We start from the raw sequence: 17,405 nt of genomic DNA on the forward strand, positions 1-17,405 counted from the left end.
CTTGGGAGGCTATTTCAGCTCAAACCGGAGTGTTGCTAACACTGACCCTAGCAAGAGCAGTGCTTCGCAGAATCTACCACCGGATCTGAAACGCGACCCACTGAGAAGATCCGGCGAGAAACTCAGTGGGCTGTGCCTATGGGTTAATTCGCTCGTCGAGCCCTTCGTCACACGCGATGGGTTCGACGAGGACGGTGACCGGTGCTTGTGGTGCCTAAAAGCACCGTTAATGGATCGAGAGGATCCGTAATGACGTGCTTTGGGCCAGCGGCCACGATGAGAGGGTTCTCGTGTCGGTGTCCGCGACTATTCATGTAGTGAGTGACAAAGAAATATCTGTTAAAATGGCTTATTAATTTACGTGGGATTGCATAGTATTGTTTTCACTAATATGTGTACACCGGTCGTAAAACTCACTTATATTTGGACTAGCATTTAGATGTTGTATTATCGAAATAAATATGAAAAAAGAAACAGCCTGAAATACATATAAAATGAGAATATCACGTAATCATAGATAGGTAGGTATGTGAATTCAATCACTTACTGTAATCCTTAAAATTTTAAGTTGTTTAAATTGATTTTTTGTCAAACGAGAACAATAAAACAGTATTCAAAGTTTTGTGTCTTGATTCATAAACGAATTATGTATTATTTTAATATAACTTATAAAGATATATATTATTATATTAATATTTACGTGATAAATATTTTAATTAGAAAATACTCGGAATCTCATTAAGCATCGATTTATTTTACCGTAATTATGTATATAATTAGTTTTTGCTCATTATTTTCGTGTAGTTGTTAGTTTAAAATCCATTACTTAATTGTCTCCGTACCTTTTTTAATCATCCATTTCTACAAACCTATTGATTTGAATTGAGAATTTGCAATATATAAACGGATTGAGTTGTATGGGAGTTTATTTGAAATTATTCCTTCGTCGAGAGTGTACAGAGCGTCGAAATAAAAAGTTACAAAAATGGAATCGTGTAATTACAATTTTTCGAATTTGCCTCAGTTCAATCCTAACAAGATTCAGTGGAATCAAGAAATGAATACAAGCGACGGTGCGCCTCAAGTTCCTTCGGTAAGTAATTATTTACTTTGCAAATTTGTGTTTTGCTCTAAGAGCATTTGCGTATTTAGTGAAAAGTTGGTCGTGTACTTAGTGGTTGATAAGTGGTTACCAGAGCCCGTAGACATCACCTAACCAATGCCGCCATTAACTTTGGAACACCAGGTCTAAGTCTGAATTGTATACTATAACAACTGTCTCATATTTCAAATTGGAACGAATTACAACTTCGCGCCTAAAATAGGCAGGATAGTGGTACCTATCCGTGCCTGCCCACAAGTCAAGCTACCGCCAGCGTTGTTCATAGACAACGGCAATGTTAAGACAGTGAAATGGCTTCATACTGCTGGGATGTCGTCATATATATTTTTATAAGTCTCGTCTGAAAATTTTGTTAGCAAGTTGACCCATTTAGAAATTAAAGAAATATAATAATTTTAAAAATAAACTAGCTGTATACGTCCGTTTCGCTGGACATTTAAAAGTAACATTATTATTTCTCACCCCCACAAAGATTCTCATCATTAACGTCCCCGCCACTGGTGTAGGGAGTCCAACACTCACATAAATATGCCTATCCATTAAGAATATGCATTTTCTACATGGATACCAAGTTTCAAGTCAATCGGGTGCATGGTTCGGTTGTTATAACGGAACATCCGTAAAAACCACTGCAGATTTATATAATATTAGTATAGATTAACCATATTGATTAATTTGTTACTACTGTTTGAGAAGCTTACAGTTCTGTGAACAATGTATTTTTGATAAACTTAACTAATTTTTGAGAACTGAAAATAATAATAAAATATATTTATTTACAGACTTCATCTTACAATCATCAGGAACAGTCTGTGATGCCGGAAAACCCCGTTCTCACGAACGCAGAAGCACAACACAAAAACATCAGACTTCAGCCTCCGAATCAGCAGTCATGCTTTATTCGCGGCTCAAACGGAGCTAACGTATACATTAACAACAACACAAATCCATACATGAGTATGTTAAGTGCTCCGACATGGCCAACACAAGGTACAGGTGTTCCGCGACTTGTGAATCCAGCACAAACATGGAACAACATTGCTGTAAACAAAGTTAACAATGGAGGCGCCAAAAAACCAAAGCGTGTGAGAACAGCATTCACTAGCAACCAAATGACGGAACTAGAGCAAGAATACACTCGCACAAAGTACCTAGACCGGGCACGTCGCTTGGAGCTGGCGGAAATCTTACAGCTCAACGAGAGGACCATAAAAATATGGTTCCAGAACAGAAGAATGAAAGAGAAAAAGATTTTGACGGAGCGCTTAGGAGAGTCTGAAGAAACCAGCACGACTGCTTCTTCGCCAGATTTAGGCCCACTTCCAATATATCACAACTATACATTCAATAACCTAAGGTTTACTGAACGAAGTCAACCAGCACAACCTTATTCGATCATGCCGACCTATGGACATCAAACGTTACTTCAGCCTCCGACAGTAAATGGAATGGTTGCCAGTTCAACAGGAGCTCCCGGGACAGGGCTCCAACAACTAAAGTTACAGGATTTTGAGGTTAATCAGCCTATTGGAAATTCAATGCAAGCGAGCACACCGCCCATGCCGAATACCAATAATATGTCCTGGGACTTATCCTGGATTCACAGTATGAACACCCAATATGAATATTGACCTGTGATTCAAAGTATTTCTAAACTGACGTCCGACTACAGATCGCATTGGCAGTGTAACCCAACCATATGGATCCAACGATTACTTGTGATTTAAAATTGTGTCTGTTGTCTACTGCTGACGTGATATGGCTAGTAATATCAATGGATTGATTGGTTATTAAGTTAACTGTTTATAAAGGTATATAATTTGTTCCTGGTGTTCAAAACGCGACAGGTACAAGTGCCACTTTATTTAACGAGTTCTAAATTTCAACCAGATCCAGTTTTGTGGCTAATAAAACGCCTGTTCTCAAAGATTCAATTACATACATACATACATACATTGCTGCAATCCCAATTTCTATCATCAGCGATTACAAAGAAACGCAGTTCAGCCACCGAACCAGCAGACAAGATTTATTCGCAGTTAATACGGAGTTAACGTATACATTAACAAAAATACAAATGCACCTATGAACATGCTAAATGTTCCGACATGGCCTAGACAAGGTACAGGTGTTCCGCGACTTGTGAATCCAGCACAAACATGGAACAACATTACTGTAAGCAAAGCTAACCATGGAGGACTATACAAATATGGTTCCAGAATAGAAGAATGAAAGAGAAAATATTTTGATGGAGCATTTAGAGGAGTCTAAAGAAACCAGCACGACTGCTTTTTCGCCGGATATAAGTCCGCTTCCAGTATATCACAACAATACATGCAATGTCCTAATGGTTACTGAACGAAACTAACCGCACAATCATCATCAAGGAACGGACTTCAGTCACCAAATCAGCAGTCAATATTTACTCGCAGCTCAAACGGAATTGATGTATACATAAACAACAACATAAATGCGCATATGAGTATGTTAAATGATACGACAGGGCCTATAGAAGGTACAGATGTTCCATTATACCTGAATGCAGCACAAACATGGAAAAACATTGCTATAAACAAAGTAACAATGAAGGCGCCAACAAACCAAAGCGTGTGAGAACAGCATTCACTAGCAAACAAATGGCGGAACTAGAACAAGAATACACTAGCACAAAATACCTAGACCGGGCACGTCGCTTGGAGCTAGTGGAAATTTTACAACTCAACGAGAGGACTATAAAAATATGGTTCCAGAATAGAAATATGAAAGAAAAAGAGATTTTGACGGATCACTTAGAAGTTAAACTTGAACGTGAACTTAACTCCGCCATTGCAGATCCCAAGCCCGGATGCAAAAGGAGGAGGGTTAGTCCAAGGAGTATTGACTGTAAAACTAATGTGAGCTAATCCGCGCAGTAAGGCTACCAGGAGCCGTGAACCATTCGTTTAGAAAGTCTAGCGCTGTGGGCACTTAGAAGGGTCTGAAGAAACCAGCATGACTGCTTCTTCGCCAGATATAGGTCCGCTTTTAGTTCATCACAAGTATATTCAATGACCTAATGCTTACTGAACCAAACCAACCAGGACAATCTTCTTTCTATCGTGCCGATGTATGGGCTACAAACGTTACTTCTGCCTCCGACACCAAATGGAATCGTTTAAATACAATTTTCGAATTTGCCTCAGTCAATCCTAAAGAGGTTCAGTGGAATCAAGAAATCAGTAGAAGCGACGGTTTGCTGCAAGTGCCTTCGGTAATTATTTACTTTTCAAATTTGTGTTTTGCTCGATGAGTGTTTGTGTATTTAGTGAAACGTTGGTAGTGTGGTTGGTGGTTGGTAAGTAATTAGCAGAGTCCGTAGACATCACCACACGAATGCCGTAATCAACTTTGGAACACGAATTCTAAGTCTCAATTGTATACTAAAACAACTGCTCATTTCACTCATTTAATTGGAACGAATTGCGACTTCATGCCAAGAATAGGCCGGATAGTGGTACCAATCCGTGCGGGCCCACAAGTCAAGCTAGCGCCAGGGTTTGTCATAGATAGTGACAATGTTAAGACTGTGAAATGACTGCATCCTAATGAGGAGTTGTGATATAATTTTTTTTTAAATCTCTTCTGAAATATTTCTTAGCAAAACAGTCAATTTAGAATTAAAAAAAAATTAAACTTTTTGTACGTTAAAAAATAAATTATATTGATTAATTCATTACTACTGTTTGTGAAGCTTACAGTTCCGTGAATAATTTATTTTTGATAAACGGAACAAATAGATCTGAAAATATTAAAAAAATAAATTTATTTACAGACTTCATCTTACAATCATCAGGAACAGTCTAATCTAAGCTCTGCGATGCCGGTAAGCCCCGTACTCAATAATACAGAAGCACAACACGAGAAGAACAACGCAAATGGCGCAAATGATTTTATATTTCATGATGTACATGTCCATGATGTCAGCAACACGAATAATGCAAATGGGTTATCAGCCAAAAGTATATCGATTGATCAATCGAATCCAGCATAAACATGCAACAACATTGCTATCAACAAAGCTAACAATAGAGATGCCAAAAAACCAAAGCGTGTGAGAACAGCATTTACTAGCAAACAAATGGCAGAACTAGAGCAAGAATACACTCGCATAGAATACCTAGACCGGGCACGTTGCTTGGAGCTGGCGGAAATCTTACAGCTCAACGAGAGGACTATAAAAGTATGGTTTCAGAATAAAAGAATGAAAGAGAAAGAGATGACGGAGCACTTAGAAGAGTCTGAAGAAACCAGCACAACTGCTTCTTCGCCAGATATAAGTCCACTTCCAGTATACCACAATAATACATGCAATGTCCTAATGGTTACTGAACGAAACTAACCGCACAATCATCTTCGATTATGCCGACATATGAGCCACAAGCGTTACTTAAGCTTTTGGCAGCAAATGGAATCGTTGCCAGTTCAACGATTCAGTTCTGTCTCGAGACAGAGCTCCAACAATTAAAGTTATAAGAGCTTGAGGTTGATCAGCCTATTGGAAATTCAATTCAAGCGAGCACGCCGCCCATCCCAAATACCAATACTATGTATCCACAAACATGGATCAACATTGCTGCAAACAAAGTTAACAGTGCAGGCGCCAAAAAACCAAAGCGTGTGAAAACAGCATTCACTAGCAACCAAATGACTGAACTAGAGAAAGAAGATACTCATAAAAAAACCCGACCGAACAAGAGGACTAGATAAATATCGTTCCAGAATAGAAGAATGAAAGAGAAAAAGACTGACGCTGTACTAAGAAGGCTCTGAAGAAACCATTATGACTTGCTACTTCGTCAAATATAGGTCCGCTTCCAGTATATCACAACATTACATTCAGTGACCTAATGTTTATTGAACGAAACCAACCAGCACAACCTTCCTCGATTGTGCCGACGCTTAAGCTACAAACATCACTTCAACCTCAGACAATAAATGGAATCGTTGCCAGTTCAACAGGAGGTCCCGGGACAGAGCTCCAACAATTAACGTTACAAGAGCTTGAGGTTGATCAGCCTATTGGAAATTCAATGCAAGTGAGCACACCGCCCATCCCAAATACCAATAATATGACCTGGAACTTATCCTGGATTCACAGTATGAACACCGAAACTGAATATTGACCTGTGATTCGAAGTATTTCTAGCCTAACGGCCGACTACAGATCACAGTGACAGTGTAAACTAACTGCATGGATTCAAGGAATACTTGTGATTTAAAATTGTGTCTGTTGTCTACTGCTGACGTGATATCGCTAGTGGTATATTTGCAATATAAATGGATTGATTGGTTATTAAGTCAACTGGTTATAAAGGTATATCAATTGTTCCTGGTATTCAAAACGCGACAGGTGCAAGTGCCACTTTGTTCAACGGGTTCCAAATTTCCACCAGATTTGGCTTTGTGACCAATAATACGCCAGTGTCTCAAAAAGTCTATAAGACGTGTGCTGTAAATTGCTACAATCCCAATTTCTATCATCAGCGATTACAAAGGAACGGACTTCAGCCACCGAATCAGCAGTCAACCTTTATTCGCAGCTCAAATGGAGCTATCCTATACATTAACCACAACACAAATGCACATAAGATCATGCTAAATGATTCGACATGGTCTAGACAAGGTACATGTGTACCACGACTTGTGAGTCCAGCACAAACATGGAACAACATTGTTATAAACAAAGTTAACAACGGAGGCGCCAAAAACCAAAGCGTGTGAGAACAGCATTCACTAGCAACCAAATGGCGGAGCTAGAGCAAGAATTCACTCGCACAAAATACCTAGACCGGGCACGTCGCTTGGAGCTGGCGGAAATTTTACAGCTCAACGAGAGGACTATAAAAGTATGGTTCCAGAATAGAAACATGATAGAAAAATATATTTTGACGGAGCACATAGAAGAGTCTGAAGAAACCAGCACAACTGCTTCTTCGCCAGATGTAAGTCTGCTTTCAGTATATCACAACAATACATGCAATGTCCTAATGGTTACTGAACGAAACTAACCGCACAATCAGCTTCGATCATGCCGACATATGAGCCACAAGCGTTACTTAAGCTTTCGGCAGCAAATGGAATCGTTGCCAGTTCAACAGGAGGTCCCGGGACAGAGCTCCAACAATTAACGTTACAAGAGCTTGAGGTTAATCAGTCTATTGGAAATTCAATGCAAGCAAGCACACCACCTATGCCTAATACCAATAATATGACCTAGGACTTATCCTGGATTCACAGTATGAACACCGAAAATAAATATCGACTTGTGATTCAAGTATTTCTAACCTGACGGCCGACTACAGATTACAGTGGCAGCGTAACCTAACCACATGGATTCAACGATTACTTGTGATTTAAAATTGTATCTGTTGTCTACTGCGGACGTGATATGGCTAGTAATATCAATGGATTGATTGGTTATTAAGTTAACTAGCTATAAAGATATATCAATTGTTCCTGGTGTTCAAAATGTGACAGGTGAAAGTGCCACTTTGTTCAATGTGTTCCAAATTTCCACCAGATCCGTTTTTGTAGCCAGTAATACCCCGGTGTCTCAATGAGTCAATAAGGCGTGTGCTGTAAATAGCTATAGTTCCAATTTGTATCATTAGCGATTACAATGGAACGGACTTCAGCCACCGAAACAGCAGTCAACATTTACTCGCAGCTCAAACGGAGTTAACGTATACATTAATTAACAGCAATAAGAATGCACATATGAACATGCTAAACGTTCCGACATGGCCTAGACAAGGTACAGGTGTACCACGACTTGTAAATCCCGCACAAACATGGAACAACATTGCTATAAACAAAGTTAGCAACGGAGGTGCCAAAAAACCAAAGCGTGTAAGAACAGCATTCACCAGCAAACAAATGGCGGAACTAGAACAAGAATACACTAGCACAAAATACCTAGACCGGGCACGTCGCTTGGAGATGGTGGAAATTTTACAACTCAACGAGAGGACTATAAAAATATGGTTCCAGAATAGAAATATGAAAGAAAAAGAGTTTTTGACGGATCACTTAGAAGTTAAACTTGAACGTGAACTTAACTCCGCCATTGCCGGTCCCAAGCCCGGATGCAAAAGGAGGAGGGTTAGTCCAAGGAGTATTGACTGTAAAACTAATGTGAGCTAATCCGCGCAGTAAGGCTACCAGGAGCCGTGAACCATTCGCTTAGAAAGTTTGGTTCTGTGGGCACTTAGAAGAGTCTGAAGAAACTAGCACGACTGGTTCTTCGCCAGAGTATAGGCCCGCTTCCAGTATATCACAACAATACATTCAATGACCTGTTTACTGAACGAAACCAACCAGCACAATCTTCTTCCTATCATGCCGACATATGGGTTACAAACGTTACTTCCGCCCCTACACCAAATGGAATCGTGTAAATAGAATTTTTCGAATTTGACTCAGTCAATTCTAACGAGGTTCAGTGGAATCAAGAAATAACTACAAGCGACTGTGTGCTGCAAGTGCTTCCGGTAATTATTTACTTTTTCAATTTGTGTTTTGCTCGAAGAGTGTTTGCGTATTTAGTGAAACGTTGGTACTGTGGTTAGTGGTTGGTAAGTAGTTAGCAGAGTCCGTAGACATCACCACACGAATGCCGCCATCAACTTTGGAACACGAGTTCTAAGTCTCAATTGTATACTATAACAACTGTTCATTTCACTCATTTAATTGAAACGAATTACGACTTCTCGCCAACAATAGGCCGGATGGTGGTACCGATAAAAAGATAAATTATATTGATTAATTCGTCACTACTATTTGAGAAACTTACAGTTCTGTGAACAATTTATTCTTGATAAACTGAACAAATAGATCTGAAAATAATATAAAAATAAAATTATTTTCAGACTTGCATCTTACAATCATCAGGAATAGTCTAATCTAAGCTCTGCGATGCCGGTAAGCACCGTACTCAATAACACAGAAGCACAACACGAGAAGAAGAACGTAAATGGCGCAAACGATTTTATATCTCATGATGTACATGTCCATGATGTCAGCAACTCGAATAATGCAAATGAGCTATCAACTAAAAGTATATCGATTGATCAATCGAATCCAGCATAAACATGGAACAACATCGCTATAAAAAAATTAACAACGGAGGCGCCAAAAAACCAAAGCGTGTGAGAGCAATATTCACTAGCAACCAAATGGCGGAATTAGAGCAAGAATACACTCGCACAAAATACCTAGACCGGGCACGTCGCTTGGAGCTAGCGGAAATTTTACAGCTCAACGAGAGGACTAGAAAAATATGGTTCCGAATAGACGAATAAAAGAGAAAAACATTTTGACGGAGCACATAGAAGAGTCTGAAGAAACCAGCACAACTGCTTCTTCGCCAGATGCAAGTCTGCTTTCAATATATCACAACAATACATGCAATGTCCTAATGGTTATTGAACGAAACTAACCGCACAATCATCTTCGATCATGCCGACATATGAGCCACAAGCGTTACTTAAGCTTTTGGCAGCAAATGGAATCGTTGCCAGTTCAACGATTCAGTTCTGTCTCGAGACAGAGCTCCAACAATTAACGTTACAAGAGCTTGAGGTTAATCAGCCTATTGGAAATTCAATGCCAGCGAGCACACCGCCCATCCCAAATACCAATAATATGTATCCACAAAAACGGAACAACATTGCTGCAAGCAAAGTTAACAGTGCAGGCGCCAAAAAAAGCGTGTGAGAACAGCATTCATTAGCAACCAAATGGCGGAGCTAGAGAAATAGCACATTCACAAAAAAGCCCCGACCGAACAAGAGGATTACAAATATATCGTTCCAGAATAGAAGAATGAAAGAGAAAAAGATTGACGGTGCACTAAGAAGGCTCTGAAGAAATCATCATGACTTGCTACTTCGCCAAATATAGGCCCATTTCCAGTATATCACAACATTACATTCAGTGACCTAATGTTTATTGAACGAAACCAATCAGCACAACCTTCCTCGATCGTGCCGACGCTTAAGCTACAAACATCACTTCAACCTCAGACAGTAAATGGAATCGTTGTCAGTTCAACAGGAGGTCCCGGAACAGAGCTCCAACAATTAAAGTTACAAGAGCTTGAGGTTGATCAGCCTATTGGAAATTCAATGCAAGCGAGCACACCACCCGTGCCGAATACCAAAAATATGACCTGGAACTTATCCTGGATTCACAGTATGAACACCGAAACTGAATATTGACCTGTGATTCGAAGTATTTCTAGCCTAACGGCCGACTACAGATCACAGTGACAGTGTAAACTAACTGCATGGATTCAAGGAATACTTGTGATTTAAAATTGTGTCTGTTGTCTACTGCTGACGTGATATCGCTAGTGTTATATTCGCAATATAGATTCATTGGTTATTAAGTCAACTGGCTATAAAGGTATATCAATTGTTCCTGGTGTTCAAAACGCGACAGGTGCAAGTGTCACTTTGTTTAATGGGTTCCCAATTTCCACCAGATCCGGTTTTGTGGCCAATAATACCCCGGTGTCTCAATGAGTTAATAAGACGTGTGCTGTAAATTGCTACAATCCCAATTTCTATCATCAGCGATTACAAAGGAACGGACTTCAGCCATCGAATCAGCATTCAACCTTTATTCGCAGCTCAGATGGAGCTATCCTATACATTAACCACAACACAAATGCACATAAGATCATGCTAATTGATTCGACATGGCCAACACAAGGTACAGGTGTTCCGCGACTTGTGAATCCAGCACAAACATGGAACAACATTGCTGTAAACACAGTTATGAATGGAGGCGCCAAAAAACCAAGGCGTGTGAGAACAGCATTCACCAGCAACCAAATGACGGAACTAGAGCAAGAATACACTCGCACAAAATACCTAGACCGAGCACGTCGCTTGGAACTGGCGGAAATCTTACAGCTCAACGAGCGGACTATAAAAATATGGTTCCTGAACAGAAGAATGAAAGAGAAAGAGATTTTGACGTAGCACTTAGAAGAGTCTGAAGAAACTAGCACGACTGCTTCTTTGCCAGATATAGGCCCGTTTCCAGTATATTACAACAATACATTGACCTAATGTTTACTGAAGAAATCAACCAGCACAATCTTCTTTCTATCATGCCGACGTATGGGCTACAAACATTACTTCCGCCCCCGACACCAAATGGAATCGTGTAAATACAATTTATCGAATTGGCTCAGTCCATTCTAACGAGATTCAGTGGAATCAAGAAATAACTATAAGTACGGTGTGCTGCAAGTGCTTCCGGTAAATATTTACTTTTCAAATTTGTGTTTTGCTCGAAGATTGTTTGAGTATTTAGTGAAACGTTGGTATTGTGGTTAGTGGTTAGTGAGTAGTTAGCAGAGCCCGTAGACATCACCACACGAATGCCGCCATCAACTTTGGAACACGAGTTCTAAATCTCAATTGTATACTATAACAACTGTCTCTCATTTCAAACTGGAACGAATAACAACATCACGCCAAAAATAGGCCGAATAATGGTACATAGCCGTGCGGGCTCACAAGTCAAGCTAACGCCAGCGTTGTTCATAGATAATGACAATGCTAAGACTATGAAATGACTGTATCCTACTGAGAAGTTGTGATATAAATTTTTTAAAAACCTCTTTTGAAAAATATTGTTAGCAAAATAGAACATTTAGAAATTAAAAAAAAACAAACTTCTGTACGATAAAAAGATAAATTATATTGATTAATTCGTCACTACTATTTGAGAAGCTTACAGTTCTGTGAACAATTTATTTTTGATAAACTGAACAAATAGATCTGAAAATATTAAAAAAATAAATTTATTTACAGACTTCATCTTACAATCATCAGGAACAGTCTAATCTAAGCTCTGCGATGCCGGTAAGCCCCGTACTCAATAATACAGAAGCACAACACGAGAAGAACAACGCAAATGGCGCAAAAGATTTTATATTTCATGATGAACATGTCCATGATGTCAGCAACACGAATAATGCAAATGGGTTATCAACCAAAAGTATATCGATTGATCAATCGAATTCAGCATAAACATGGAACAACATTGCTGCAAACAAAGTTAACAACGGAGGCGCCAAAAAAACAAAGCGTGTGAGAACAGAATTCGCCAGCAACCAAATGGCGGAACTAGAGCAAGAATACACTCGGCACAAAATACCTGGACCGGGCACGTCACTTGGAGCTGACGGAAATTTTACAGCTCAACGAGAGAACTATAAAAATATGGTTCCAGAATAGAAGAATGAAAGAGAGAAAGATTTTGACGGATCACTTAGAAGAGTCTGAAGAAACGTGCACGACTGTTTCTTCATCAGATTTAGGCCCACTTCCAGTATATCATAACTATACATTCAGTGACCTAATGTTTACTGAACGAAACCAACCAGCACAACCTTCCTCGATCGTGCCGACGCTTAAGCTGCAAACATCACTTCAACTTCAGACAGTAAATGGAATCGTTGCCAGTTCAACAGGAGCTCCCAGGATAGAGCTCTAACAACTAACGTTACAAGAGTTTGAGGTTAATTGGCCTATTGGAAATTCAATGCAAGCGAGCACACCGCCCGTGCCGAATCCCAATAACATGACCTGGAACTTATCCTGGATTCACAGTATGAACACCGAATATGAATATTAACCTGTGATTCGAAGTATTTCTAGCCTAACGGCCGACTACAGATCACAGTGACAGTGTAAACTAACTGCATGGATTCAAGGAATACTTGTGATTTAAAATTGTGTCTGTTGTCTACTGCTGACGTGATATCGCTAGTGGTATATTTACAATATAAATGGATTGATTGGTTATTAAGTCAACTGGTTATAAAGGTATATCAATTGTTCCTGGTATTCAAAACGCGACAGGTGCAAGTGCCACTTTGTTCAACGGGTTCCAAATTTCCACCAAATCCGGTTTTGTAGCCAATAATACCCCGGTGTCTCAATGAGTCAATAAGACGTGTGCTGTAAATTGCTACAATCCCAATTTCTACCATCAGCGATTACAAAGGAACGGACTTCAGCCACCGAATCAGCAGTCAACCTTTATTCGTAGCTCAGATGGAGCTATCCTATACATTGACCACAACACAAATGCACTTATGATCATGCTAAATGATTCAACATGGCCTAGACAAGGTACATGTGTACCACGACTTGTGAGTCCAGCACAAACATGAAACAACATTGCTATAAACAAAGTTAACAACGGAGGCGCCAAAAAAACTGAAGCGTGTGAGAACAGCATTCACTAGAGCAGAACTAGAGCAAGAATACACTAGTACAAAATACCAAGACCGGGCAAGTCGCTTGGAGCTGGCAGAAATCTTACAGCTCAAGGAGAGGACTATAAAAATATGGTTCCAGAATAGAAGAATGAAAGAAAAAGAGATTTTGACGGATCACTTAGAAGTTAAACTTGAACGTGAACTTAACTCCGCCATTGCCGGTCCCAAGCCCGGATGCAAAAGGAGGAGGGTTAGTCCAAGGAGTATTGACTGTAAAACTAAGGTGAGCTGATCCGCGCAGTAACGCTACCAGGAGCCGTGAATCATTGGTTTAGAAAGTCTGGCGCTGTGGGCACTTAGAAGGGTCTGAAGAAACCAGCATGACTGCTTCTTCGCCAGATATAGGTCCGCTTTTAGTTCATCACAAGTATATTCAATGACCTAATGCTTACTGAACCAAACCAACCAGGACAATTTTCTTTCTATCGTGCCGATGTATGGGCTACAAACGTTATTTCTGCCTTCGACACCAAATGGAATCGTTAAAATACAATTTTTCGAATTTGCCTCAGTCAATCCTAACGAGGTACAGTGAAATCAAGAAATCAGTAGAAGCGACGGTTTGCTGCAAGTGCCTTCGGTAATTATTTACTTTTCAAATTTGTGTTTTGCTCGAAGAGTGTTTGTGTATTTAGTGAAATGTTGGTAGTGTGGTTAGTGGTTGGTAAGTAGTTAGCAGAGTCCGTAGACATCACCACACGAATGCCGCCATAGACTGGAATACGAGTTCTAAGTCTAAATTCTATACTATAACAACTGTCTCTCATTTCAAATTGGAACGAATCACAATTTCACGCCAAAAATAGGCCGGATAGTGGTACCTACCCGTGCGGGCCCACAAGTCAAGTTAGCGCCAGCGTTGTTAATAGACAGCGACAATGTTAAGACTGTGAAATGACAGCATCCTACTGAGGAGTTGTGACATATATTTTTTTAAAACCTCTTCTGAAATATTTGTTAGCAAAATAGCCAATTTAGAAATTTAAAAGAATCAAAGGTTCTGTTCGATAAAAAGATAAATTATATTGATTAATTCGTCACTACTATTTGAGAAACTTACAGTTCTGTGAACAATTTATTTTTGATAAACTGAACAAATAGATCTGAAAATAATATAAAAATGAATTTATTTTCAGACTTCATCTTACAATCATCAGGAATAGTCTAATCTAAGCTCTGCGATGCCGGTAAGCGCCGTACTCAATAACACAGAAGCACAACACGAGAAGAAGAACGCAAATGGCGCAAATGATTTTATACCTCATGATGTACAAGTCAGCAACACGAATAATGCAAATGGGTTATCAACTAAAAGTACATCGATCGTTCCTGGTGTTCAAAACGCGACAGGTGTAGTACAACTTTGTTCAACGGGTTCCAGATTCCCACCAGACCCGGTTTTGTAACCAATAATACACGGCAAATGGCGCAAATGATTTTATCTTATGCTGTACAAGTCAGCTACTCGAATAATGCAAATGAGCTATCAACTAAAAGTATATCGATTGATAATTCGAATCCAGCATAAACATGGAACAGCATTGCTATAAAAAAATTAACAACGGAGGCGCCAAAAAACCAAAGCGTGTGAGAGCAACATTCACTAACAACCAAATGGCGGAACTAGAGCAAGAATACACTCGCACAAAATACCTAGACCGGGCACGTCGCAAGCGACGTGCCCGGTCTAGGTCTAGGTATGTAAAATTTTACAGCTCAACGAGAGGACTAGAAAAATATGGTTCCGAGTAGACGAATAAAAGAGAAAAACATTTTGACGGAGCACATAGAAGAGTCTGAAGAAACCAGCACAACTGCTTCTTCGCCAGATGCAAGTCTGCTTTCAATATATCACAACAATACATGCAATGTCCTAATGGTTATTGAACGAAACTAACCGCACAATCATCTTCGATCATGCCGACATATGAGCCACAAGCGTTACTTAAGCTTTTGGCAGCAAATGGAATCGTTGCCAGTTCAACGATTCAGTTCTGTCTCGAGACAGAGCTCCAACAATTAACGTTACAAGAGCTTGAGGTTAATCAGCCTATTGGAAATTCAATGCAAGCGAGCACACCGCCCATCCCAAATACCAATAATATGTATCCACAAAAACGGAACAACACTGCTGCAAACAAAGTTAACAGTGCAGGCGCCAAAAAAAGCGTGTGAGAACAGCATTCATTAGCAACCAAATGGCGGAGCTAGAGAAATAGCACATTCACAAAAAAGCCCCGACCGAACAAGAGGATTACAAAAATATCGTTCCAGAATAGAAGAATGAAAGAGAAAAAGATTGACAGTGCACTAAGAAGGCTCTGAAGAAACCATCATGACTTGCTACTTCGCCAAATATAGGCCCATTTCCTGTATATCACAACATTACATTCAGTGACCTAATGTTTATTGAACGAAACCAATCAGCACAACCTTCCTCGATCGTGCCGACGCTTAAGCTACAAACATCACTTCAACCTCAGACAGTAAATGGAATCGTTGCCAGTTCAACAGGAGGTCCCGGGACAGAGCTCTAAAAATTAAAGTTACAAGAGCTTGAGGTTGATCAGCCTATTGGAAATTCAATGCAAGCGAACACACCACCCGTGCCGAATACCAAAAATATGACCTGGAACTTATCCTGGATTCACAGTATGAACACCGAAAATGAATATTGACCTGTGATTCGAAGTATTTTTAACCTAACGGCCGACTACCGATCATAGTGACAGTGTAACCTAACTGCATGGATTCAAGGAATACTTGTGATTTAAAATTGTGTCTGTTGTCTACTGCTGACGTGATATCGCTAGTGTTATATTCGCAATATAGATTCATTGGTTATTAAGTCAACTGGCTATAAAGGTATATCAATTGTTCCTGGTGTTCAAAACGCGACAGGTGCAAGTGTCACTTTGTTTAATGGGTTCCCAATTTCCACCAGATCCGGTTTTGTGGCCAATAATACCCCGGTGTCTCAATGAGTTAATAAGACGTGTGCTGTAAATTGCTACAATCCCAATTTCTATCATCAGCGATTACAAAATAACGGACTTCAGCCACCGAATCAGCATTCAACCTTTATTCGCAGCTCAGATGGAGCTATCCTATACATTAACCACAACACAAATGCACATAAGATCATGCTAATTGATTCGACATGGCCAACACAAGGTACAGGTGTTCCGCGACTTGTGAATCCAGCACAAACATGGAACAACATTGCTGTAAACACAGTTAACAATGGAGGCGCCAAAAAACCAAGGCGTGTGAGAACAGCATTCACCAGCAACCAAATGACGGAACTAGAGCAAGAATACACTCGCACAAAATACCTAGACCGAGCACGTCGCTTGGAGCTGGCGGAAATCTTACAGCTCAACGAGCGGACTATAAAAATATGGTTCCAGAACAGAAGAATGAAAGAGAAAAAGATTTTGACGGAGCACTTAGAAGAGTCTGAAGAAACCAGCACGACTGCTTCTTTGCCAGATTTAGGCCCACTTCCAATATATCACAATTATACATTCAATAACCTAATGTTTACTGAACGAAATCAACCAGCACAACCTTATTTGTTCATGCCGACCTATGGACATCAAACGTTACTTCAGCCTCCGACAGCAAATGGAATGGTTGCCAGTTCAACAGGAGCTCCCGGGACAGGGCTCCAACAACTAACGTTACAGGAGTTTGAGGTTAATCAGCCTACTAAAAATTCAATGCAAGCGAGCACACCGCCCATGTCGAATACCAATAATATGTCCTGGGACTTATCCTGGATTCACAGTATGAACACCCAAAATGAATATTGACCTGTGATTCAAAGTACTTCTAACCTGACGTCCAACTACAGATCGCAGTGGCAGTGTAACCCAACCGCATGGATTCAACGATTACTTGTGGTTTAAAATTGTGTCTGTTGTCTACTGCTGACGTGAT

General features: G+C 40.0%; 5 protein-coding genes and 4 pseudogenes across 5 annotated transcripts; all 9 read left to right on the forward strand.

Moving 5' to 3' along the window:
- Positions 1-1,057: 1,057 nt before the first annotated feature.
- shx1 (special homeobox protein 1) lies at positions 1,058-2,754 on the forward strand. The gene is made up of 2 exons (NM_001146065.1): positions 1,058-1,093; positions 1,906-2,754. Exons 1-2 carry the CDS (start codon positions 1,058-1,060, stop codon positions 2,752-2,754), a joined length of 885 nt encoding a protein of 294 aa, NP_001139537.1.
- Positions 2,755-2,822: 68 nt separating this feature from the next.
- LOC101740513 (homeobox protein Hox-A1a) lies at positions 2,823-4,281 on the forward strand. Its single transcript, XM_038011681.2, is given in 6 exon segments — positions 2,823-2,888; positions 3,107-3,335; positions 3,713-3,931; positions 4,098-4,164; positions 4,166-4,211; positions 4,213-4,281. Coding segments are annotated over 6 exon segments (696 nt in total).
- Positions 4,282-4,408: 127 nt separating this feature from the next.
- LOC101740652 (homeobox protein Hox-A1-like) lies at positions 4,409-6,285 on the forward strand (annotated as a pseudogene).
- A 68-nt stretch (positions 6,286-6,353) lies between these two features.
- Positions 6,354-7,451, forward strand: LOC101740798 (homeobox protein Hox-D3a-like). Its single transcript, XM_062669237.1, is given in 4 exon segments — positions 6,354-6,422; positions 6,647-6,863; positions 6,866-7,165; positions 7,168-7,451. Coding segments are annotated over 4 exon segments (870 nt in total).
- A 40-nt stretch (positions 7,452-7,491) lies between these two features.
- On the forward strand, positions 7,492-10,380 carry LOC101740939 (pituitary homeobox 2-like; annotated as a pseudogene).
- A 68-nt stretch (positions 10,381-10,448) lies between these two features.
- Positions 10,449-11,339, forward strand: LOC101741079 (homeobox protein Hox-A1-like; annotated as a pseudogene).
- Positions 11,340-11,746: 407 nt separating this feature from the next.
- On the forward strand, positions 11,747-12,814 carry LOC101738154 (homeobox protein Hox-A1-like; annotated as a pseudogene).
- Positions 12,815-15,380: 2,566 nt separating this feature from the next.
- On the forward strand, positions 15,381-16,141 carry LOC101738026 (uncharacterized). Its single transcript, XM_062668995.1, is given in 4 exon segments — positions 15,381-15,624; positions 15,627-15,699; positions 15,701-15,783; positions 15,786-16,141. Coding segments are annotated over 4 exon segments (756 nt in total).
- A 440-nt stretch (positions 16,142-16,581) lies between these two features.
- LOC134198704 (homeobox protein Hox-B3-like) lies at positions 16,582-17,304 on the forward strand. Its single transcript, XM_062668996.1, has one exon. It carries the CDS (start codon positions 16,607-16,609, stop codon positions 17,276-17,278), a length of 672 nt encoding a protein of 223 aa, XP_062524980.1. The 5' UTR covers positions 16,582-16,606; the 3' UTR covers positions 17,279-17,304.
- The last annotated feature ends 101 nt before the right edge of the window (positions 17,305-17,405 follow it).

This window comes from Bombyx mori, chromosome 6 (assembly GCF_030269925.1).
Source record: "Bombyx mori chromosome 6, ASM3026992v2".
Lineage (NCBI taxonomy): Eukaryota > Metazoa > Arthropoda > Insecta > Lepidoptera > Bombycidae > Bombyx > Bombyx mori.